The 24,550-nt window shown below is 59.0% G+C and overlaps 1 protein-coding gene across 5 annotated transcripts; it reads right to left on the bottom strand.

Annotated features, from left to right (window-relative positions):
- Positions 1-1,495: 1,495 nt before the first annotated feature.
- PPP1R12C (protein phosphatase 1 regulatory subunit 12C) lies at positions 1,496-22,086 on the bottom strand. 5 transcript variants are annotated; one of them, XM_064580504.1, is made up of 23 exons: positions 21,683-21,821; positions 18,491-18,613; positions 16,744-16,874; positions 16,537-16,655; positions 11,014-11,173; positions 7,923-8,067; positions 7,747-7,821; positions 6,426-6,499; positions 6,222-6,349; positions 5,759-5,832; positions 5,347-5,505; positions 5,199-5,266; positions 4,476-4,610; positions 4,155-4,245; positions 3,728-3,811; positions 3,581-3,641; positions 3,338-3,423; positions 3,179-3,219; positions 3,014-3,095; positions 2,722-2,826; positions 2,422-2,472; positions 2,209-2,259; positions 1,496-2,131 (listed from the first exon to the last, which is right to left on the bottom strand). In XM_064580504.1, exons 2-23 carry the CDS (start codon positions 18,491-18,493, stop codon positions 2,045-2,047), a joined length of 2,010 nt encoding a protein of 669 aa, XP_064436574.1. In that variant the 5' UTR covers positions 18,494-18,613; positions 21,683-21,821; the 3' UTR covers positions 1,496-2,044. The 5 variants fall into 5 exon arrangements, 3 of the variants coding, with proteins under 3 accessions (XP_064436574.1, XP_045748157.1, XP_045748155.1); XM_045892201.3 differs by lacking the exon at positions 18,491-18,613 and having other exon boundaries at positions 3,338-3,420; positions 21,683-22,086; XM_045892199.3 differs by lacking the exon at positions 18,491-18,613 and having other exon boundaries at positions 21,683-22,086.
- Positions 22,087-24,550: the final 2,464 nt, after the last annotated feature.

Raw genomic sequence — 24,550 nt, forward strand, 5'->3', positions numbered from 1 at the left:
CCTCCCAGCATCCATTTCCCTTTGTCCCCTACCACGGGCCCAGCCACAAAGAAGGGGCTGCCTCCTGAATGTGCCACAGGCCTCCTGGCCACTGTTCTCCTGGGAGGTCACAGCCTAACCAGAAGCTGCCCACCTCAAGAGCAGCCAGCTCCTCGTCCTCTTTGCCGTTGGTAACTTTTCCCATTGTCCAGACAGCTAGCACGGGTGGTTTAGGATGGGTTTTCTCTGGATCCCAGACTCCTTCAGACTGGCTGCTCCCCCAGCTTTAGGAAGACGGCCCTTTCCTCCTCGTCCGGTGACCCCTTCCCTGTCCCCAGGATGCCCACTGCCAAGCCTCCCCACTCCCAGTTCCTGCCACCTTCTACCTAAGCACCCCCCCTCCACGATGCCCTCCAAAATCAGACGAGATGAGACCCAGTCCTGGGCATGCAGGAGCTCTGATTCTGTCCCTCTCTGCCCCCCCCACCAGCTAGAGTCCAAGCTCCAGGGTTGGACAAGGCAGGCCCGAGCCCTGTCCTAGCCCAGTGCACCCTGTCAGGCCCTGCAGGCTGCTGTCCCCTCCACTATTCAGAGCCTCACGGTCTCTCACCATTTCCAGACCGCCCCCCTCCTTGCTGAGATCATGGCAGCGGGGCTCCCTGTTTCTGTCCCTCACTGTCATCCCCCGGACTGTTGTCAAGGCAGCAGCCAAAGGGACCTGTTAAAACCTAGGTCCCACCTCACCGTTCGAGTCCTTGCCATCGCCTCCCCGACCTCACCCCTCCTAGTTCTCTGGCCACACAGGCTGCTTCCTGCACCTCCGCAGTTCAGGTACACCTCCGCCCGATGGACTGTCCCTGCTGCTCCCTTAAACACCTCCATGGCTCCTTCCCGGACACCTGCGAGTACCTGCCTGTGCCGGCTTTCCGGGGGACTGACTCAGTGGCTGCTACGGACTCCGCGCACACAGACGCTCCGCTGCCTGAGAACCCCCTCCTCTCCTCACGGCAGGCCTCTCCTCCCCCGTGTCAGGTCTTTACCACTCCCCTCACTACGGAATCACCAGGAGGTAGGACGGGGCCTAGAAAGGAGAACACGACCAGGAATGAAAGCACGCCCCCTCCTCCGCCCCAGCCGCACTGAAGAGCTCCTACTATCCCAGTCCTATTTCCAGAAAAGCCAGAATTCTAGGTTTTTAAAAATGAATGAGCCCAAATTTTAAATGTTGGCAACTGGCTCAAATTTGTTTCATAAGCACTGCGGGTAAGAGCCAAGCTCCAAGCCCGACAGGAGCCCTGGCCTCTGAGCCAGCTGACCGTTCCTGCCCTGCCCCAGGCTACTCGGGGACCAGGGGGACCTTATCAGCCCTGGTTCGAGGCCACGGCTCCAGCTGGCCACTCTCCTGAAAGCCTTCCCCCCCACCCCCTGGCACCCCACCCCCACGGACGAGCACAGATGAACACGGAAGCGCTGCGCTCCCCTCCCCCCCCCCAGCGGGGGACACAGTCACTGTGTGGCAACTTCACGACTTTTATTTGTGGTGCCTGTGCTTTGTCTCGAAAATATCTTCTCCCCCTGCCCCTGACAGTGGGCGGGGAGGGGGCAGCAAAAAATAGAGACATCCCTCCCTATTGCACACGGACCCTATATACAGGCCCACCTGGCCGAGGCGGGCGGGACTCTTGGCACATTCTCGGATCCCTGTTCAGGAACGGGAGGGGTGAGAGGGGTGGCATCACACGTGAGGGGGACCTCCGGTGGCCACTGTGGTCCTGGCACTTCCTGCTCCTCGGTTCCTCCCTGGTCCCACCTCTAGCCCCGAGCCCCCCTCAGCAACGTCTCCCTACCTGGCTCGGCCTCTCGCCTCCATCCCGGCCTCGGGGGGCCCCCCCCTTGGCTCCTGGGGACTCTGTACTCCCCTCACAGTCTGGAGGCCCCGAAGGGAGGCTATGGCTTCTCCGAGAGCCCCTGGGAGCCCTATCACTCGTGCTCACACAGGGGGAGGGATGCGTGTGGCAGAAGCAGTTGTATAAATACGGGTGTGGGGGAAGGTCGTCCTCCAGAGTCACTTAGAGAGTTTGCTGATGACACGGATCAGGGCTGCGTTCTCATCCTTGAGCCTCTGGTTGTCAGCCCGGAGGTCGGATAGGGCCTGTGGGAGGGGAGGGGTCAGCCGGGCGGCCCTGGGCCCCTGGAACCCCCTGCCCACAGCACCCCCTTAGTATTCACCTTTAGCTCCTCCTCGAGCTCGGCGGCCTTTCGCTCCAGGGCCCTGCGCTCCTGGAATAAATGGTAGACCTGAGACCCAGGGATGGGGGGGGGGGGGGCAGCGATCATGTAAGGCTGGGAAGGGTGGGGAGAGGGCAGAAGGCCTTCTTCAGACCCACATGGGTATGTAAGACTGGGGACACATGGGCCCCCACCTCAGGTGCTCCTACTCACGAATCTCTCCAGCTCCAGAAGGGCTGGTCTCTCTGCAAAGCGCTCCTGCCTCTGGCGAGAACAGAAGAAGCACAAGGCTCAAACATCCAAACCACAAAGACCGGGAGGGAGGACGCCAGCGCGGGGACAGGGACAGCCGTCCAGGCTCTCGGGCCCTATCCCTCATCAGCCCCACCCCCACGGGTCCCAGCATGCCCCGCAGGCCCGGCCCCCCACCCCAGGGGTCCTGAGCCCAGGCACAGGCACACCTGGGCCAGCGCTGCGACAGCGCGGAAAACCTCCGGGGCCTCGGCGCCTCACCTGCGCAGCACGCTCTAGCTCCACCTTGAGCTGTGCCAGGCGCAGCGTGGTCTCGGTCAGGGCCTCCCGAAGCCTCTCATTCTCACTGCGCAGCTCTGAGTACAGCTGGGGGGGCCGGGGGCGGGGAGGGGGGGGAACAGGGTCAGGCTTGCCGGCCGCAGGCAGCTCAGTGAGGCTGCCGGGAAGGGTGGGGTGTGGGGATGCGGCAGGCACAGCCACAGAGGGTGGAAGGGCAGGTGGACAGAGGCCGACTGCGGGTCAGCTGGATCGACGGTGGGGTGGAGCTGCGAACCTTCCTGAAGCCTCCATCGGGTTCGTCCGATGCTGGCGCGGGGTCCCGCTGCCGGCGCGGTGAGGGGCCGCGCTCCGAAGTGCTGGGGTGGAGGTGGGCGGGGCGTCAGCGGGGCTCTCTGCAGCCCGACAGACAAGCCCAAACCCTTCCCGGCCCACCCCGTACCTGGACTCTGGGCTGCGGTCGGCCAGCTCCGCCTCCTCCCCCTGCGGGCGGAGGTGGGGTTCAGCCTGATGCCGGGAGGGGAGTCTGGCCCACCACCCTGCCTCCAAGGCCCACCCATAGCCCAGCTCGCCCCGCCCCGGCCTGGGCCCCACCCCTCACCTCCGCAAGCCCCCTCCACTCCTTGCCGACTCTGCGATGCTCCCTGGCGGCCTGTGGTCCCTGCCCCTGCCCGTCAGGCGCCTCTGCTGGGGGGAGGGGCAGGAATCAGCCCAGAAACGGGGGGGGGGGGGGCGCCTCCCTGCGGTGTCAGGATCCCTAGCCCGACCCCCAGGAAAACAGTGCAACAGGAGAGATGGGGAGGCCAGGGAGCAGGAGGACCTCATCCCAGAGAGCAGACCTCACCTCTCTGGGCAGGGCCGTCAGAGTTCTCCACCCCAGGGATTCGGGGACGCCCAGATGGGTCCTGGGAAGAAGGGCAAGGGAGGTCAGAGAGATCAGAAGACAGGGTGTCTTATACCACCCACCACCTGCTCACCTGATCCCTCTCACCAGGCTCTGTAGGCTCAACTTCTCTGGCTCTGGGGCCTTCCCTGCTACCTTCTCTGCTTCCTTCAGGTCGGTCAGAGTCACACCCTGCAGTGCGGGGGGGTAGTCAGGGGTCCCCGAGGTCAGGGCCCAGCCCCTCAGGACTGAGTTCAAGCCCTCGGGCCCTCCTCCCTCAGACCTAGGAGTCCAGGACCCCAGCCCCTCCTCCCTCAGACCCAGGAGTCCAGGCCCGCAGCCCCTCCTCCCTCACACCCAGGAGTCCAGGCCCCCAGCCCCTCCTCCCTCACACCCAGGAGTCCAGGCCCCCAGCCCCTCCTCCCTCAGACCCAGGAGTCCAGGCACCCAGCCTCTCCTTCCCAGACCCACAAGAGTTCGAGCCCGACCCCTTTTCCCAGGATCCAGGAGCCCAGGCCCCAGCCCACGCCCACACCTGTGTGGACCTCCGAGACTGGCGCATGAGGCGAGAGCGAGCTTTCCGCTGGGATTCAGATTCCTCATCCCGCACAGGCATCTGGTAGGACCTGAGTGAAAGGTCCCAACTTCAGGGAGGGTTCCTTTGAGCTCTGTTCCCGTTCCATGGCTGACACCCTTCAGGGAAGCTAAGTTCTGCCAGAGGACTGTCAACTCACAGCGGACCCTGGGACAAACTCCCCCCTAGGGAGTGCCTGCCGGGGGCCCTGAGGACCCAGGCCTGGGACATGTAGTTTTCCCCAGCCAGGGAGAAAGAGCTTCCCACCCCCTGCCTCTTCACCTCCGCCGGTCCCGGGAGTCAGCTGGGGGCACTGTAGAGGCTACAGGGACATTGGGTTTCACTGGGGATTCAGGCTCCGGAATCCTGGAGGGAGGAGTGGAGTTCTCCAAGGGAGGGCGCCTGGAGATCTCAAACCTGTGTGAATTCATTCATCCAACAAATATTATTACTCCAGCTCGAGTTACGTGGCAGGTGCTGGAAATGCAGCAGTGAGCAGAAGAAAATTATCTCTGCCCCGATGAGTCAAGTATGAACAGAAAAGATGCAGAACAAACAATAAGCATAAAAAACCGTGTATACCATATAACACGCCGGAAGGCTAAAGGACTTTGAGAAACAGAGCGCTGACAGGAGGTGGGAGGGCGTGCATGTGCAGACATAGCATGAGCAGGGGGTCAGAGTGGGCCTCACCCAGAAGGGGACACACACAGACCTGAGGAAGGGCAGAAGCAAGCCAGGCGGCCAGGCAGGGGGCTGCAAAGGCCCAGGGGCAGGAGCATGCCTGTGTCAGAAAGGTGAGGGGGAGGTGCAGACAGAGGCAACAGGAGGTCATGTCATTGTGTCCTTACAAGCTTAACTGTAAGCTTTTACTTGATGCACCAGAAGGAAAATGGAGGCAAAGAGTGGTCGGGGCAGAGACCCCACAGAGCAAAGGGACTGAAGCGGTTGTAACCCAGACCTGCCCCCCACCCCGACAGGCCCAGGCCCTGGGTTGGTACTTACAGGGCAGAGGGCTCCGGCACCTTACGGGAGGGTGTAGGCGTAATTCTGGCAAGACGGGACTCCTTGGCCTGTGCAAAGAGACAAAGATGGGAGACGACATTCTCCTCGACTAGGCAGGGCTTGGTCCCCTGCCCCTCACCCCACTCACCTGAACAGAGGTCCCTTCCAACCGAGAGGAGGAAGCTGAGCGCTGCAGCCCAGCCCCAGGGGTGCCCTCGGCCCCCCGCCCGTCTGTGGGACCCAGGGCACCAGAGCTTCCCGTCTTCTGGAGGCCAAAGCGCCTGGAGAAAGGGGCCCCTTCTGGGGGCTGGGGAAGAGAAAGGTCTCAGTTGCAGAGAAAGCATCCTTCCCAGAGACTTCAAGTGTTACCCCAGAAGGACCACACAAACTGCAATTCCCATCAGCCCCTGGAGGGTGCGGCCAGAAAAAACCACTCAGCTGGTCCCGGGAACTCTGGAAACTAACCTTCACCCTACATACCCTGAGAAGGGGTTGCAGGCTCCTGGCATCCCTCCCTGCCCTCTCAAAACAGCATGACCGTCCAGGGCATCCAGACTCACCATGGGGCCCTGAGGGCTAGGGGGTGGTGGGGAAGACACTCCATTGACAGTTCTGGATTCTGGAGGCGGTGGCTCTGTGGAGTAGGAAAAGGGAGACACCAGCTGCCTCTCAGAACCAGCCCCTCCTCCCTCAGACCCGGGAGTCCAGGCCCCCAGCCCCCTCCTCCCTCAGACCCGGGAGTCCAGGCCCCCAGCCCCTCCTCCCTCAGACCCGGGAGTCCAGGTCCCCAGGCCCCTCCTCCCTCAGACCCGGGAGTCCAGGCCCCCCAGCCCCCTCCTCCCTCAGACCCGGGAGTCCAGGCCCCCCAGCCCCCTCCTCCCTCAGACCCGGGAGTCCAGACCCCCAGCCCCCTCCTCCCTCAGACCTGGGAGTCCAGGCCCCCCAGCCCCTCATTCCCCAACCCCAGGAGTCCAGGCTCCAGCTTCCTCTTCCTAGAGTCAGAAACCCAGACTGGCCCCTCACCGGTGAGGCCTTCTTCTCCCTCATCCTCGTCCTGTATTGGCGGCCCCCCTGCACCCCCAGGCCGGCGTTCCTTGGACAGGTCCTGGAGGGAGATCTTCTCTCGGCTGCTCAGACGACACACAGAGCTCCTGGTGGGAAGGGGAGGGTGTTGGGGTCCAAGCCCTGGGAGACTCCAGCCCACCCACCCACGTGCCCGCCTACTACCTTCGGTGTTTGCTGCTGGAAGGCACCTGGGGCTCCTGGCTTCTGCTCTGGGAGGCCTCCTTCTGGTTCCGCAGCTGCAAGGGAGAAAGCAGACTGCTGGGAGGGCCCCACAGCCCCAGCGTCCAGGGCCAGCACACACAGCTCTGCTCGTCTAAGCTCAAGGATGCTCCAGCTGCAGTACGCTCCACTCCAGGGGTGGGCATGGAGGGTCTGTGGGCTCATCGGAGTGTGTTGCAGATGACTGTGCGGCATGTGGCCCCTCGAGTTCTCACATCCACCTCTGGTCTCATCCCCTCTTACTCCCAGGGTGCCCTGCTCACCAGGGACACTGGCCTGGTGCTCAGACCCAGGAGCCCCTGCCTCCTCTCTACGGCTCGCTGGGCACTGGCCCAGCCTCTGCCAACAGTTCCTTCCTTAGAACAGCCAGTCATTCCCCGCCCCCCCAACCCCCAACCCGGCCTATCCAGGCAAGCCCCATGGGCGGGAGGATTCCCCGCCAGGATGGAAAGGCGCATACAGATCTGTTCTCCCCCTCCCCGAGGGCTGACCCTGCCTCACCCTCTACAAACCCCGCTGTGGCCCCATCATCTTCACCCTCAGCCTCACGCTGCTCCTCAGCCTGGCATTCAAGGTCCTTCGGGTGTGCCCCTGTCCCAGGGCTCCCCTGCCTCAGGCTTGGCACATGCCGTTCCCTCAAACCCGAGCACGTGCCCTGGGTCTGAGAAGCCGACCACCAAGCCAGAACCATGACCAACCTTTAAACAGAGGGATCTGTGTCCATCTACCTGCCACTCATGGGAAGCTCCAGGCTAGGGCCTGGCCCCCAGGAGATGCTGCTTGCTACCAACAGGGCTTACCATCTGCCGAGCAGCGTTCTAAATGTCCTTGTTCAGTAACGTACATACTCCTCGTAGGATAGCATATGCTCCACACAACTCCTCAAAAAGGTGCACACACCATTATCCCCATTTTACAGGTGAGGAAACGGAGGCTCAGAGGGGTTAAGTGACCAGCCCAAGCTCACACAGCAAATCCATGGCAGAGCTGTGATTCAGAGCACAGAGTCCAGGCCATTCATCCCTTCACTCTGCATTTTTCCAGCAACAAGGCCTGGCTCCATGCTGGTTGGGCTGCATCCCAGGGCTGATGAGGCCCAGCCTGAGCCTGGGACAGATAATCATCATCTGTATCCCAAGGTGTGACTGGGCCCCAGACCCCATCCCCTCCCCCCAACTCCTCTTCCTGACTGTCACCAGCTGGGAAGGAGCAGGGAGGCCTCCCTCGGCGGGCTGCCAGGAGGGAGGGCGCGCCTGAGACTCACATCCTCCTGCTTCCGGGCCAGCTCCTCCAACAGACTCAGCACCTCTTCATCAGCCAGGTCACAGGGACGCTGCCCCTGATGGAGGGGGAGGAAGAGAGGGGGCAGAGAATGAAGGAGGTGAGGGGGGGCCCTCCCCACCCTCACTCCCCCCCATCGCCAAGCAGCCTGGCCCTCACCGCGTGGGTCAGCGAATCCATGCCCCCACCGTGCTCAGCCAGCAGGCGGCAGGCATCCTCCACACCCCAGTGGGCCGCCGCATGCAGGGGGGTCCAGCCGTCCCCATCCCGGAGCTCCGGGTCGTAGCCAGCCTGAAGGAGCAGTCTGGGGGCCAGGAAGGCTTACAGTCAAGGACCAAGACAAGGGTTCTGCACCAATGGCTGACAAGGGCTCGCGGCGCTGTGACCCATGACGTCACTGAACCGATCCCAGGCAGGTGGTGAAGAGCCCCTCCCCCGGCCAGCAGGTGGCCTCCAGAACCCTGCTCCTTGTACTTGCAGGAGAGGGTACACTCTCTGGACTGTCACCCCTGGTTGTGGGACAGACAGCCCCAGAGCCTGTGAAAAGACTGAGGCCCCAGAAGGGGCAGCCTCGGTAGGTACTGTTCCAGGAACCCGCCGGCTGAGGGTGGCAGTTCTCAGCCGAGGCGATACTGCCCGCCAGGACCAGCCGGCAGTGTCTGGACACGTTGCTGGGTGTCACAACTTGGGGCTGCGTGCCAGGGGTCCTACCAACATCCTACAGTGCGGAGGATGGCCCCACAGCAAAGGCTGATCTGGTCCAAAACGCCACGAGTGGCGAGGTTGAGGGAGCCTGGCTTTGATGAGTCTACGACAATCAGCATCTCAGAGCACAGGTTTTGGGGGAGGGCAGGGTTACAGGCCCAGGGCAATTCTGCACAGCTGGTATCAGGCTCTGTGCAGTGGGAAAGAGCTCACGCAAGGTGAGAGGATGGGGAGAGGAGATACTTACTAAGGAGGCTTTTCAAATCAAAGCACCCGTGTGGCGCTGCTGACCTCGCGACTCACTTTCCCAGAGCTCACCTGCTGCAGCCACGCTGGGCGCCCGCCATCTCCCCAAGGACGCCCCCCTCCGGCCCTCGGTCTGGGGGTGGAGGCGCACGGGGTCGGTCACCAGCCGTCCCCAGGCCAGAGCTCATGCCATTCACTCCTCCCACCGCCCTATTTATATCCTTCTAGGCCCGTGGTTTCAACCAGGGACAGTGCTGGCCGCCCGGGGGCACTCGGCGATGCCCAGATATGGCTGGGTGTCATGACTGTGGTGGGGGTGTTCCTGGCACCCAGCGTAGAGCCTAGGGATGCTGCTCAATGACGTACGATGAACCTGGAGTCATCCAGCCCCAGGTCACCAGCGTGGAGAACGGCAGCCCCTCCACGCACTCAGGGCCCTCGGATCTGGCCTGCTTCCTTGCTCCCCTGTCTCCCCAGCGAAGCTGGGGGCTGCACATGGGCCCAGGCCTGTCCCGTTGGCCCGTGTATCCCCAGCCCTAAAAGACGGCCTGGCATACAGCAGGTGCTCAGTAAGTCAGTGCTGAGTGAATCACATCAAATAACTGCACAGTGCACACCTCTACTCTGTCATTCATCTCCAATGAGGAGAATGTCAGTTACGTTGTCCTAAAAATGCAGTTGATGGGTTTAGTTGTAAATAGAAGCCAATCTGAGGGGCAGTAATGAAATGAGACTCAGAGACTATGTCTGCATCCAAAGCATTTCAGTTCTGGGGCAGAGAGTGAGGCTGCCCCCAAAGAGGGACTCTCCTCCTGTTAGTAACAATGTTGACTCTCGGCTGGCCACACTGTCACCTGACTGAAGAGAAATGTCCCGGTCTTCCTGGCAGCTGTGAGTGGCCAGGTGAGTAACTGGGATGGTGGTAATACCAGGTAAATGCCAGGTGATCTGGCAAATGGGGTGTCAGCATTAAGTGTGCATGTCCCTCCTGGATTGTTCTTCTAAAAGGAAACTGACATTTGCTCCTTTTGCCCTCTCCTCCTTTCTGCTGTCTGGGATACAGATGCGATGGCAGGAGGTGAAGCAGCCACCTGAGACTCAGGGGTGGAAGCCATTAGGCAGAACAGGGAAGGGCTAAGCGCATGACTGGGCCTGACCATTTACAGTATCCCATCCCCCTTGCCACAGGGACTAGCTCTGAGACGGGCAGGTGCCCAACGCGGTCCACGAGCATCAGACCAGATCTTTTGCTCCAAGTACAGAGGACAAAGCATTCTACTTTCAGAGCAGGTGAGTAACTAGGACATGAGCCTGGAGCTACTCCTCACTGGAAGACCTGCCTAAAAGTCCAACACAGAAGTGAGCAGAGATGAGGGATTCATCCCTACTCCACTTTCAGACTAAAAATAAAGCATAAATCACAAAGAGAGAAGAGAGAGTCTGAGGATAACAACTGGAACCAACCACCCCAATAGAAAGGGGTAAGGCAGCCAAACACAGACGAGGCCCAGGTGAAGAACATGCGCTGTTTGAATACATGCAATGTAAAATACATACGCACCAGATAACCTGGCTTTGAAATACAGAAATAAAGACTGCTAGAACTAAAGGATGAACAAGCAAAATCCACAAGCGTAATAGGAAATTTTAGGAGATGCCTGGCTGGCTCAATTGTAGAGCATGCAACTCAATCTCAGGGTTGTAAATCTGAGCCCCATGCTGGGTGCAGAGATCACTTAAAAATTAAATCTTAAAAAAAATTTTTTTTTACACCTCTCATAGTAACTGACAGAGTACGCAGATGGAAAAAAAAATCTCTTAAGAATACAGAGAATTTAAATAGCACAACTACAAAGCTGGCCTAATAACCTATATAGAACGCTATACTTGACAGCATGGCTCTTTCCCATCTCACACGTACTGGGGTATAAAGCAAACCTCAGAGGATTTCAGAAATCTGGAATCATACAGCACCCACTGTCTAAGCACAGTGCGATCAAGCCAGGAAACGAGTAATGAAACGATGACTAGAAAATCCCATGCATCTGAAATTAACGACATACTTCTAGATAATCCATGGGTCACAGAAGAAAGACTACAAGCTGGAAATGTTTTAAACTGAATGACAGTGAAGAGCCTACACATCAGGACCTGTGGACATGGCAAAGCTGTATTTAAAGGGAAATAGCCTACATACGTAACTTAAAAAATCCACAGGAAGGTGTAAGGCTGAGAGAAGGAACACATGGGCCCAAGGCAAAGAGCAGGGAAAAGGGAGGACTACGCCAGCCCAGCTCACCTCATCACTTCGATGTAGCCCTTAGCAGCGGCCACGTGCAGGGCAGAGGCCCCCGTTCGGGGGTGCCGGGCCTCTGGCATGGCACCCCCGTTCAGCCAGCACCTGGTGTCATGAAGCAGTAATTCCTCCTCGGCCCGTTTGGCCGCCTCCACATCCACACCTGGGAGGACAAGAAGGGGCATTAGGTGGGACTCACGCCTCCAGCTCCAGGAGGCATGGGGCTGCGGCCCTGCCCGGTCCCTCTCAGTCGGCCTGCTCCTCTGGGACTCGGAGGACCTGGATTTCCCCACCTGGGTTCCAGGTCGCTGCTGGGAGCGGGGAGAACGGAGATCGCAGGCCTTCTCCCATTTCAACCAAAGTGCCACCTTTATCATTATCTTTAAGTATAAAACCTCAAGTTTACAGAGCAAACCCAGCGTCTGATGACATCTGACTCTCCCTAGCAACACCAGTAAAATCCTTAGCCCTGCATCTTCACGCACTTTGTCGCGACCATCTCTGTCACCCGTGAGGAGGGCAAACCAAGCCAGGAGCCACCAGTCACTGAGGTTACAGCTTCTTTCCTCCCCTGGAGCTAACTCCTGTTCACAGCCGTGCTGTCACCTAGGACAAGCTGGTGAGAGGCCAGCATGCTTCTCCATTGGTCATTTTCACCATTTCCTTTGGTTTCCTGGAAAAGTTGTACTGTATTTGTGGATGCAAAAGGCAAGTTATGACTTTGCACGTCAGTGGACTTTGGATCGAAACAGGCAGCCTGAGGCTGGAATAGTATCTGCTGACCATCACCGAGAATCCGCAGTGTGCACAGTATAAACCATTGAGACACGAGTCAAACATGGTCATTTCCAGGGAATGTCTCATCTTTCTCCTGCAAGTTGACTGGTGTCTACCGCTTTTCCAACTGCAATATCTCACACTCAACAAAGTGCTGCATGGAGCTCAGCCGTCCTGCTCAACAGCCGTCAGCCACACGCAGCTACTGAGCACATGAACCATACCTAGTCCGAACTCAGATGTGTCGTGAACGTAAAGTACACGCTGGATTTCCATGTGTGGGGGGGAAAAGAGCGTGCAACAACCCATGAATAGATTTTTTTTTTTTTTTTAGAGAGAGAGCGAGGAGAGCACGAGCCGGGTACAGGGAGAAAAAGAATCTCAAGTTGGCTCCACACCCGGCACAGAGCCCAACATGGGGCTCGATCTCACAACCCCAAGATCAAGACCTGAGCTGACATCAAGAGTTGGATGCTTAACCGACTGAGCCACCCAGGCGCCCCCTGAATAGTTTTCTTTATACTGGTTAATGCTGATATGATAACACCTTGGGCATATGGAGTTAAAGAAAATATATTATTAAAATTAATTTTACCTGTTTCTTTTTACTATTTTAACTGCACCTACTTAAAAAATTTCATTTATGCTCATGGCTTACACTGGCTTTCCACTGGACAGCACTGGCAAAAAAACCCCAGGGTACCACCACTTGGGTTTAAAACGTTAAAATAGGACAGAGACAACACACACCCCGTGTGCCCCTCAGCGATCTCACCTGCTCCCTGCGGCCCCCGAGGTCACCACCATCACAAACTTGGCTCTCGTGAACATGCATTTGGCTTTATCCTTACTATATATCCTGTAAACTTCTGCCCTGAGTCTACACACGGGATCCCAGAGTGCGCGGCCCACTGCAGCAGGAAGCCATCGAGATCCAGGGGCACGGCTGCGCCACCTGGTGGCACCTGGGCACTCGGGCCTTACGTCCAGCGCGAGCACCTCTGGGTCTCCAGTTTGGCAGGGACTCGGCTGCTTGGCAGCCGTTCAAGGAATGTTTAGTTGGTGAAGGCCCACCTGGAGGCCCAGGCCGGGGTGGAGAGGCCAGGGGAGTGCTGGGCACTCAGGGACACTCCTCATCCCACAACTTCCTTAAAGGGAATCCCCTTCAATCCTATTATAGACGTGTGTGCCTTCCTTGGGCAGGGAAGGGTGGGGCTTGCTGACCTTTTATTCAACCTTAGTATCCTTCAGCATGTTCATACACATCCTTCTGCAATCTGTCTTTTGGTGAGACCTGCCTGTGTTTATTGATGGAGCTCTTGATCAGGGGTGGCAAACCTGTCTGGTTTTTTACCTTGTTACGGCAATGGCAAGACAAAGGTAACGTAAAACGTGCCGATTTTGCTATTTTAAACCGTGCAATTCAAGTGGCATTTAGGAGATTCACAATGTGCCACCATCGACCCCCATCCATTTCCAGAACTTTCCCATCATCCCAAAAGGAAACCTCGTACCCGCGAAGCAGTCATTCCCTGTACCTCCCACCACCAGCCCCTGGCAACCACAGATCTACTTCCTGTCACTAAGATCTGCCGATTGTGGAAGGCATCTGTGTTTATAAATAAAGTTTTACTGGAACACAGCCATGCCCACCACTTACACATCGCCGCCAGCTGTAGTGGGGAAGCAGCCACGGGGGACAGTGGCAACACGACAGTACCTCCCACGACATCTCAAATGTTTCCTGGGTGGTCCTTCACAGAGAAAGCTTGCCAGCCCTGCTCAGATCATGCATGTACCGATTAGTGATTTATCCATTCTTCCTTTGGTGCCGGCCCCCGCCTCTCACGCCTGTTAACAAGATTCTCATCCTAGGGCGGGAGGGCCTGCCAGACGCTCCCCTCCTGCCCAGTCCTGTGTCCCCGTGGGCAAAGTGGCCGGAGGGTGCTGTGTGCACAGGACACGGTGGCCGGACTGTGTCCCCGAGGCCTGGCCTGTGGCTGGGGGCAGCATCCGCGGCATGTCGGGGCTGCTGCTGGCCTTGCTGGTATCTACTGTCCCTCCTTTGTAACGTCTTCACTATCCTCACCCTGCGTCCACCCCACCCAGCTCCAACGTGACTGCACCCACGGTGGGGCTCCGTAGGTGGCCACGTCACCAGACCTAACCACCCATCCCTCTTGCCCCAGTGACTGGCTCAGGGCTGGCTCAGACCGAGGCTGGCAGCTCAGACAACTGAGGAAGTCTAGTTCTGGTTCAGCTGGAGTATCAGCCTGAGCTGTTGGAAGCTGTGCTATGTACCCCGTTGAGAGAATCTGCCTATGAGGTCAATGCAGACTCCAGTGCAGTGATAGTTTTGACTTTGTACCCCTGGATCAAACCATGCCTGAAGCCTGCATAATTCCTGGATTTCAGTTACATAGCCCATAAATTCTTTTTTTTTTTTTTTTTTGACTGTGGTAAAAATACACATAGAAGTTACCATCTTAACCCCTTTTTAAATGCACAGTTCAGTGGTATTAAGTACGTTCACACTGTTGTACAACCACCACCACCATCCTTCTCCAGAACACTTACCTAGCAAAACTGAAACTCAGTCTCCACTAAACAGCAACTCCCCATTTCCCCCTACGCCAGCCCCTGGTGCCCCCTGTTCTACTTTTTGTCTCTACAGATGTGACCGCTTTAGTCACATTCCTCACGTAAGTGGAATCATACGGTATTTGTACTTCTTGTGCCTGACTTACCTCACTGAGCATGTCCTCAAGGTTCGTTCCCACTGTAGCGTGTGTCAGAATCTCTTGCCTTTTTAAGGCTGAACACTATGCCACTGTATGCACATACCACATATCGTTATCCATTTGTCCGCTGACGGACACCTGGGCTGCGTCCACCTTTTCGCTACTGTGAACAATGCTGCTGTGCACGCGGCTGTCCGAACGCCTCGGCGGCCTGAGCCAGGCTGCGGGGGCTCCCATGGCAGCCGCCGCCAAGCACTGCCCTGCAGACTACTTCTAATCACAAAGGAAGGAAGATGCCTCCACAGTGGAGTCACCTGGCCAATGCCTCTCCATGGGGTTCAAGGCTAACGTCAACAGCAACGGGCCAGACACACAGCGCCTGTCTCCGGAGTGACGCCCTGAGGAAGTTCCTGCCAAAAATGCAGACCTGAATCTCCTGGAGAAGCAGCCGCCCAGTGCAGGCTGAGGGACACGCTGTGTAAACGAGGCAGGGTGAGGAAGGCGAGGGGAAGCTGGGGGACATGAGGACCAAGGGCAGGCAGGGCATGGCTCCAGGAGGGCCTGAACGGGAGGGGAGGCCACAAGTAGCCAGTAAGAGCACAGCCTCAAGGTCCTCAAGGTCCCAAGGCCGACAGAGGAGTAACAATGTGACATCCCGTGTCCTTGTTGGAGGAGACACCAGCTCCCACGGCAGGATGGGGACACGTCTGCAACGTGTTCTCAAGATGGCTGGGAAAGAAGAGGGAGGCAGCCAGGAAGGGGAGAAAATGGGAAGGGAGGAAGGAGGGGGGAGCTATTTATGTAGAGTGAGGGGAGGGGGAGAGGCAGAGTGACTGCACATGTGCCAAAACGAGACAAACCGATCAATCTATACCGCGTGATTCCATTTGTACGAAACATCCAAGACGGGCAAGCGCATGGGGACAGAGAGCTGAGTGGTCTCGCAGGGCCGGGGGCAGTGGGGTGATGACTGAAACCCTGTAAAGCAACGTGCTGACGGACACACCACACTGAACGCACTGAAAGACCGGCGGACCACACGCTTGCACGGAGAACCATATGGGCTACGCACCACATCTCCACAGAGCTGCTAAAACGCCCGGCGAAGCCCAGTGAGGGTCACGTGGGCACTCCCCAAAGACTGCCCCAGCCTTTCTCCAAGTTTGAAGCTTTGGGAAGCTCATCTCTGCCTTAGCTTTGTGCAGTCCCCCTTCTAAGCAAAGCAGGGCGCCCTGACCCCAGCCGCCCAGCCCACGGGGCCCTCCCTTAACCTGCCCAAGCCAAGCCGGGATCTGGGTGTTACCTTCAAAGCCCCAGGGCCTGCCCTACAGCAGCCGCCCTGAACCTGCCACAGGGCCGTCCAGACCCCCAGACCCTGCACTCACACCTCAACGGCTGCCTCGCCGAACCCAGACCACACCCCCGACCTGTATTCTCTGCTTCCAGATCCATCAGGCCACAGCCTGCCCCCCACACCCCACGCATCAGCTGGTCCCAGACGGCTGTTCTGGGGGGAGTACGTTTGGTCGCAAGCCCCTCTGAGAACGTGCTAGAAACAACACGTTCTCTCTCGAAATATGACTGTGGCCATATGCAAAGTTTCGGGGAGTCCGGGGCCATACGAAAGACCACTGGGGTGCACTGACCCTGTGCGTGGCAAGGCCAATCCCCCAGGACCCTGCACGCCTCCACTCGCCCTCAAGAAGACAATCTCGCCCAGGGACCTCTGGACAAACCTCACCTCATTTCCTCACCTACTCAAGGGGTGAAGTGGCAACAGGGGTCACTGGCGGCTTGGGCTCTTATTCTGTGCCCAGCAGTGACCCAAGCACTGCATAGAATCGCTCACTTCATGTCACGAGCAAGCCTGGGGACAGGACTCACACCCCCACTGCACAGGAAAGGAAACCGAAGCACAGAGAGTCAGAGAATCCCAGGACGCGGAGCCACTGGCCTGTGAGCCCCGGCTGCCTGCTCCCCGTGCCCGCAGTCAGCACCCAGGGCCCACCTCGGTAGGCGATCTCCGCCTTCAGCAGCCCCTCCATGGCATCCGACTCGGCCAAGTCCAGGGGCAGGTCCCCATCGCTGTTGACTGCGGCAATGTTGGCCCCGTGGCTCAGGAGGTACCTGGGGGCAGGGGTGGCGTAGGGAGGTCAGGGCTGAGGGGGCTGAGCTCCGGCCCCCATGGGATCCCACATACCCACCCCTGCCTTACCTAGCGATGTCCAGATAACCACAGGAGGCAGCCACGTGCAGGGGCGTCCAGCCCTCGTTGTCTGCCTGGTTCACCGTGGCACCCTGCTCCACCAGGAAGCGCACCACCTCCAGGTTCTCATCGATGCAGGCCTGGGGTGCAGAGGACACGGCAGTCAGCCCTTGCTCCACCCACACACCTTGTGCCCAGCAGACAGGACTCCCGCAGGGGCCATGAGACAGATCCAGGGGACAAGCAGTTGTGACACTCAAGGGAAAGACCCTGATGTCCCTGGGACAGAGCCTGGAAGGCACCAGCCCTACCCCTGCAGGCCCCTTCACCCACCCAGCTACTTATGACACCCCCGTCTTCCCAAAGGTTAGGTCGTCAGCTGGGCATCTGGAGCTCAGCAGAGACCATGACAACAGAACACCCAAATTCCTACAAACAGGAATTGGATAAAGAGAGGAGAACTTTTCTCCAGGTTTAGAAATCCTGAATGGTGCTTTGTTAGATATGATATACCCCAGTCCCCATCAACAGGACGGGGCTTCCAGTAATGGATCCCTCCTCCCTCAGACCCAGGGGTCCAGAACGCCAGCCCCTCCTCCCTCAGACCCGGGAGTCCAGGCCCCCAGCCCCCTCCTCCCGCAGACCCGGGGGTCCAGGCCCCAGCCCCTCCTCCCTCGGACCCGGGAGTCCAGACCCCCAGCCCCTCCTCCCTCGGACCCGGGAGTCCAGGCCCCCAGCCCCCTCCTCCCTCAGACCCGGGAGTCCAGACCCCCAGCCCCTCCTCCCTCAGACCCGGGAGTCCAGGTCCCAGCCCCCTCCTCCCTCAGACCCGGGAGTCCAAGCCCCCAGCCCCCTCCTCCCGCAGACCCAGGAGTCCAGGCCCCCAGGCCCCCCTCCTCCCCCCTCAGACCCAAGAGTCCAGACCCCCAGCCCCTCCTCCCTCAGACCCAGGAGTCCAGGCCCCCAGCCCCCTTCTCCCTCAGACCCAGGAGTCTAGCCCCCAGCCCCTCTTTCCTCAGACCTAGGAGTCCAGGCCCCAGGCCCCTCCTCCCTCAGACCCAGGAGTCCAGACCCCCAGGTCCTCCCCCCTCAGACCCAGGAGTCCAGACCCCCAGCCCCTCCTCCCTCAGACCCAGGAGTCCAGGCCCCCAGCCCCTCCTCCCTCAGACCTAGGAATCTGGGCCCCCAGCCCCTCCTCCCTCAGACCTAGGAATCTGGGCCCCCAGCCCCTCTTCCCTCAGACCCAGGAGTCCAAGCCAACCCCTCCTCCCTCAGACCCAGGAGTCCAGGCCCCCAGCCCCTCTTCCCTCAGACCCAGGAATCCAGGCCCCCAGCCCCTCCTCCCTCAGACCCAGGAGTCCAGACCCCCAGCCCTTCCTCAGACCCAGGAGCCCAGGTCCCCAGTACCCCCCTCCTCCTCCCTCAGACCCGGGAGCCCAGGCCCCCAGTACCCCCCTCCTCCTCCCTCAGACCTGGGAGTCCAGGCCCCCAGCCCCTCCTACCTCAGACCTAGGAGCCCAGACCCCCAGCCCCTCCTCCCTCAGACCCAGGAGTCCAGGCCCCCAGCCCCCTCCTCCCTCAGATCCAGGAGTCCAGGCCCCCAGTCCCTCCAACCTCAGACCCAGGAGTCCAGACCCCAGCCCTCCTCCCTCAGATCCAGGAGTCCAGGCTCCCAGCCCCCTCCTCCCTCAGACCCAGGAGCCAGGTCCCCAGCCCGTCCTCCCACGGGCCCAGGAGATACACTCCAGGAACTGACCATGGCCCTGACTTGCACCTTGAGGCGAGAGGCCAGGCCCCTGAGGCCCAAGGCTGTGCAGGGCTGGTAAAGTCACCAAGTCCCTGGGAAGGTGGGGCAGAATGAGGGTCCTGGACAAGACTCCTAAAGGGGCAGAGATGGCTGAGTTAGCATGTGCCTAGAACCTGGGGCCCAAGACGCAGCTCCCATGCACTGAGGGCCTAACGCATGGAGTACTGTGCCAAGGGGTCCACACTTGGGAACACCCTCCCTGATCTTCCTGCTCTCAGGGCTCTGTACAGCAGAGGAAGAAATCAGTCTCAGGGAGACAGGAGCCCTGGCCCAAGTAGGCCCAGCAAGTGGGGACAGAGAAGGGATTTATAGTCCCGGGGCACATGTAAACACGGGGTGGGCACTGGGACCTGCGCTGGGTCAAGGGAAGGGGTGGGCCTGGATTCCTGGGTTCTCAGGGTAAATTAACCCCCCAACTCCCTCATCTCTCCAAAACCGCCCATCTGGAGAAGGGGGAGGAGGCCATGAGGGCCAAGAGCATGAAGTCATGGAAACTCGGGCCGTGAAAGGGGGGCCACACATGCCCTGGGAACGGGATGAACTCGGCTCCGTTTATTTCCACCCGGTTGTCATGGTGATGGGGGGGGCGGTTGAGGAGGGAGATGGGCCTTTCCCTTTCAAGGACCTGGCCAGGCACAGGAATCCATGTGAAAGATGCCCGAGGCCTGGGCACCAGGGATTCAAGAATCCAGACGACACCCCCCCTCACCCAGACCCAGGAGTCCAACCCCCACCCCCACCCCGACCCAGACCCAGGAGTCCCAGCCCCTTCCCCCCACCCAGGCTCAGGAGTCCCAGCTTGCATCCTCCCTATTCAGACCTAAGAACTGTGGCTCCCAATCCCTTCTACTCCAGACCCCAGACCTAGCCACTAATTCACAAGGCAATTTTGTGGAGAGAGGAGAGTCTATCAGCTTTACCAAGCGGTTAACTAACCCACCTGAAGCAGGCCCTGGGATTTGAGAACTCCTAGGCACACAACCAGGGCAGGGGCCTGATGCCTGGGGACCCACTCCAGGGAGGAGTCAGAAAGGAAACCACGGCCCCAGGACTCACCCAGACAAGGCCCAGGAGTCTGGGACAGGGGTTGCCTGAGACCTAGGACTTTCACTGCTAAAACCAGACCAGTCTCATGCAAACCACCATGAGTTGGTCACCCCACGCCAGGCCTGACCCAACCCCAGCTCTCCTGCTTGTTGGCCATGTGACCTGAGGCGGGAACTTCCCCTCTCTGAACCTCCAAAGCCCTAACCCTTCAGGCCTCCTGCAAAGTGAGTTTACCAAGTGCTTGCCTGGAGAGGGGAAAAGATTTCACCTGAAAAGGCAGCCTGATAGGCAAGGTCAGAGTGGCTTTTTGCAAGGGTCCAGGCCCAGGCGGATGCCGGGGAAGGGAGGTCAGCCTGAAGAGAGGACTAAGAGCCCCTGAGGGAAAGTCCAGGAGAGCCAAGGCATGGATGATGGCGGAGGAAGGGGGACACGGGAGCCTGAGGCCTCTCTCCTGGGCTTGCCGAGTACTCGGAGAACTTACAAGGCCTCGGGGAAGCCTTCCACCCAGAGGAGGAAGAAAAGTTCCCAGATAGCACTAGGGACTCTGTAGGGGACAGGTCTGGGGACTGGGAAAGAGAAAAAGGGGAGGGTTGGCGCTTAGACCAGGTGGCAGGAACTCCCCAGCTAAACGCCTACGCTACTTCCTGAAAGGATTTCCACACATGCGATCTCCCTCCTTCGCAAGAGCCCTGCCAGGGAGGGACAGACCGCTAGCCCTGCTGCACAGAAAAGGAAACTGAGGCACAGAATGGACAGTAACTCGAGGCCACAAAGCTGAGGAACTGGGATTAGAACTTAGGACCAATTCTGTTCTTCCTCAACTGCTCCTCTCCTCTTTGTGCAGACCTGAGAAGTGGACCTCTTCCAACATCCCTGCTTCCCCCACCAACCTGTCCTTCCCAGGGTCTTCTCTGGTTCCACCAATTACCAAACCCTGTGGGTTCTGGCAGGGAGGGGAGGACTGAGGACTGACCCGGGAAGGAGATGGTCTCAGGGATGAGACAGGGGGTGGACGCTCTTCCGTGGCCAGTCCTGTCCCTGGTGGTCCCACTGTGGGGGAATAGATAAATGCATCCAGAACCAGAGAGAATCCTGGGGCATGAGGTGGCCCCAGTTCTGGGACACAGAAACACCGGAGGCAACAATCAGTGAGTCTTGGAAAGGCACGGGGACCAGGTTGTGGAGGAGAGGACCAGCAGGGTTCTAGAAGCCTTGTGGAGGTGACATGATGAAAGCCAGAGAGATCACAGTGTATGGGGGAGAAGCTGCTCAAATGCACAGGAGAAGGCATCAGGCAGAGGAAGCAAGATGACCAAAGATAGAAAGGTGGGTGCTTTGAGGTTCCCCAGAAAAAGGGCAAGGATACAGGCCTACCCAAGGGAAGGGGCGGGAGGACGAGGAGGTGCCTGGAGAAGGACAAAGGTCCCCCACACGAGGCCTACTGTGGGAGACAAGAGGTGGCACAGCCTCCGGAAAGAAAATGCAGACGGTATCGGAGTGGAGTTAGGATGAGGTGACCCAGACGAGGAAACCAAGCCTGAAAGAAAGTGGCTCAAGAAAGAGCATCCTCACCCAGCAACTGATGGCACTGCCCCAAGGTGGGGAGGAATAGGGAAGGAGCACGAATCAGAAAGCAGCAACACGGAAGATCTGGGCCTAGCCAAACAGGTGGCCCGGGGCAGGGACCAAGGGAGGAAGCCCCAGAGGCGCCAGAGAGAGGGGAGGATGCTGCTCAGTGAGAGCGGTACCTGCCTGGGAAGGGGAAAGTCAGGGGGCCAGAGGGGGCAGACGAGACTAGCGAAGCGCGCTCAGGGTCGGGAGACGGCGGCGCGACGTGACAACGACAAGGACCGGTGGCGTGGAGCAGACTGAGGCTGTCAGCAGTGGCTCGGGTCCAGAGAGTGGGCGGCGCAGGGTGGCAAAGACCAGGGCCGGTGGAAGAGGCTCAAGACTGGAAGCGGGGAGCTCGAGGTGGGTGGAAGGGGAAGGCGGGGGTGCAGGACCAGGACTGGCAACCGTGACTCAGGCTGCGAGGACGTCCGAGGAGGCTGGACCCAGGACGGGCCAGGTCCCGGAAGGGGCCGGGGCGCTGACCTGGTGCAGGGCGCTGATGCCGTCGGCGTTGGTGGAGTCGAGCACGGCGCGGGCGGGCGGCGGGGCGGCGGGGTCGAGCTCGGCGCCGGGGCCGGGGTCAGCCGCCCGCAGCATCAGGCGCGCCTCGTCCAGGTCGCCACACGCGCAGGCCGCCAGGAACTCGGCGGCGCGCTCGAAGCGCACGGTGCGGGCGCGCCGCTCCCCGGGGCCCGGCTCGGCGCCCGCCCGCGCCCCCCACTGCCGCAGCTGCTCCCGCCGCCGTTCGCGGGCCGCGGCCGCGGCCGCCCCCGGGCCGTCCTCGCCGGACATCGCGCCGCCCGCCCGCCCGGTGAGCGAGCGAGCGAGCGAGCGCCTAGCCCCGAGGAGCCGGAGCCGGAGTCGCCGCCGCCGCCCGCCAGGGGCCGCCGGGAACTGCCGCTGGCTCCGCGCCGCCCGACGATCTGTCTGTCCCCGCCCGGCGCGCCGACGTCAGCACGCCGCCCCGGGGCGCGCCGGGAAATGGAGTCCGCAGGCGGAAGTTGCTAACGGCAACTGGCCTCGCTCCGCCCCGAGGCACACTGGGAAGTCAGCCGCCCTGAAGCGACGGGGGGAGGGTTGGGGTGGGGGCGCGCTGGGGAACGCAGTGCTCGGCTCCACGGGACCCGGGAGTCGGGACGCCTATAACGCTCATTTCCCCATGTCACTCTTTACTGTGGGCTCTTTGGTCTGCTCCCTTCAACCAGAAATACGCGGCCGGAGGACCAGGACGTTTGTCTTCCGTGCGCCCTCCTTATTCCCAGCGCCCGGAGTGGAGCCTAATGGGGCGCGACCTAAATGAGTTTTTGCATGAATAAGTGAATCAGTGGATGCCCGAGGTCACGGGAAACACCAGGGCGCCCCGCAGCCCAGAGGTCCTTCAGGACGATCCAAGTCCCTGCTCCGCCGGGTGACCGCCCGGGTCCTGATGGGAGACAAAGTGGACAGAGGTCACGGCCTTCGGCCCGCAGCCCCAATGCACGCCGGGAAATGTAGTCCTCAGGGCCACGCCCCTAGAGGCACAGTGGGTACTAGGCAGAACCCCAAGCACCCAAAAAATCCAGGCCCAAGGGCAAGGGGAGTCCGAAGTCCCTCATGGTAACCCCCTAGATCACATCGGTGAAGATGCTCAAGGGGTGGGGTCCACAGTGACAGCGCCCCCCGAACCTTCATGAGCCCGCACTTCTCCCGCTCGCACCCTGGGACGTGGAGCACGCTGGGAAATGTAGTCCAGGCTCTACATCCTCGCAAGCCAGGCTGGAATTTGTAGTCCTGGGTGAGGCGTTCCACGTAGCATTTTAAAGCATGAAATGATCCTCTCTTTAAGTGTCCTGCAGCTAAATCCTGGCTAGGGGAGATGCAGGCAGTTTGAGATCGGATCAAAGAGCGGGAAAAATAGCCAGAAAGGCGCTGAAGTCTGGATAGAGGCAATAGCCTTTTTTCCCTTTTTTCCCCAAGGGCTGTTGGAGGAGCCTACCCTCTCAAGTCCCTGGGCCTGTAGGAGGAAATAAACTACGAATCCCATGAGGCCTGGAGAACGCTGGCCATAGATATAAAGGGAATGGGAGCCCCGGTGGTTCTTGGGATGTGTAGTCCCTGAGCCCCACGTTTCCCACACAGGTCCACACCCAGCCTCCTTTACCAGAGAGCTTAAATGACAATTAGTAGGTCATCCGTTCGTTGTTACGTGTGCTTGTGTGTGTTTCAGTGCCTGTGCACAACTGTGACACCTTATAACAACTGTACTTGCGATCCTGTGTGTGCCCGGGTGAATGCTATTTATAGGGGCTCATGTTTTATTACGTCTGTAAGTGTCCATGTAAATAGGTCTCTATGTTTTTGTGACTGTAATTGTTTATCTCGGGTATCTGCTCAACCCACACAACAAAGTGTGAGACGCGTTCCCACCGTCAGCTCAATTAGCAATCTTTACACTGACTGCAGAATTTAGACTTTAGCCTCTATTTTAAAATTCTATTCTGCTGCACTGGTGAAGAATTCCAGGTCTGATTTAAGCAGTCATGCGTTTGACACTTTGTTTCTGCCCACTTCCTCGCTGCGGGCCTGGGGCTAATCTCTGCCTCCTGGAGTTGTCCAGAGTGTAAGTAAGGTATCTAATAGGCTGTATGCAGACATTTTCTTATTCCACTCGTTAAAACTCTCTTCTTCCCTTTGCTTTTCCATAGTGAACCTTTTTTCACTTCCCAGGCCTATTTTCTCTCAGTGCTAACACTGGAATTGCAACGCTTAACCTTAAAACTGCAGGCAGAGCAGCAAATGGGCATTGCTTCGACACCGAGAGTGGATCTTCCTCCGTGTGCCACTTGACACATTGTTTTGTTTGGGTTGGTCTGCATTTTAAAATTCAGATTTGATGGGGAGGGCACGTTCTGCATGGAGCACTGGGTGTTATGCACAAACAATGAATCATGGAACACTACATCAAAAACTAATGATGTAATGTATGGTGATTAACATAACAATAATTTTTAAAAAATAAATAAAATTCAGATTTGATTCACACCGAAAAAAAAAAAAGCCTGTTTAAAGTGTACAGTTCAGGGGGTGCGTGGCAGTCTCTCTCGGTAGAGCATGCAATTTGATCTCAGGATTGTGAGTTCAAGCCCCAAGATGGGCGTAGAGATCACTTAAAAAAATAAAATCTTTTTTAAAAAGTGTACAGGGGGCGCCTGGATGGCTCAGTTGGTTATGCGGTGCACTCAGCTCAGCTCAGGATCCCAGGGTCCTGGGCTCGAGCCCCCCTGATGGGCTCCGTGCTCAGCGGGGAGTCTGCCTCTCCCTCTGCCTGCCGCTCCCCCCGCTTGCGCTGTCTCCCAAATAAATAAAATCTTT

This window comes from Mirounga angustirostris, unplaced genomic scaffold, assembly GCF_029215605.1.
Source record: "Mirounga angustirostris isolate CCGP_5_RB_7025 unplaced genomic scaffold, mMirAng1.0.hap1 SCAF_16, whole genome shotgun sequence".
NCBI lineage: Eukaryota > Metazoa > Chordata > Mammalia > Carnivora > Phocidae > Mirounga > Mirounga angustirostris.

Coding starts and splice junctions, on each gene's coding strand:
- PPP1R12C (XM_045892199.3), bottom strand. CDS start 21,991: ATGTCCGGCGAGGACGGCCCGGGGGCGGCCGCGGCCGCGGCCCGCGAA. Junction 11,174..16,536: donor GGCGGAGATCGCCTACCGAG/GTGGGCCCTGGG, acceptor TTGTCCTCCCAG/GTGTGGATGTGGAGGCGGCC. Junction 2,132..2,208: donor AGCTCGAGGAGGAGCTAAAG/GTGAATACTAAG, acceptor CCCCTCCCACAG/GCCCTATCCGACCTCCGGGC.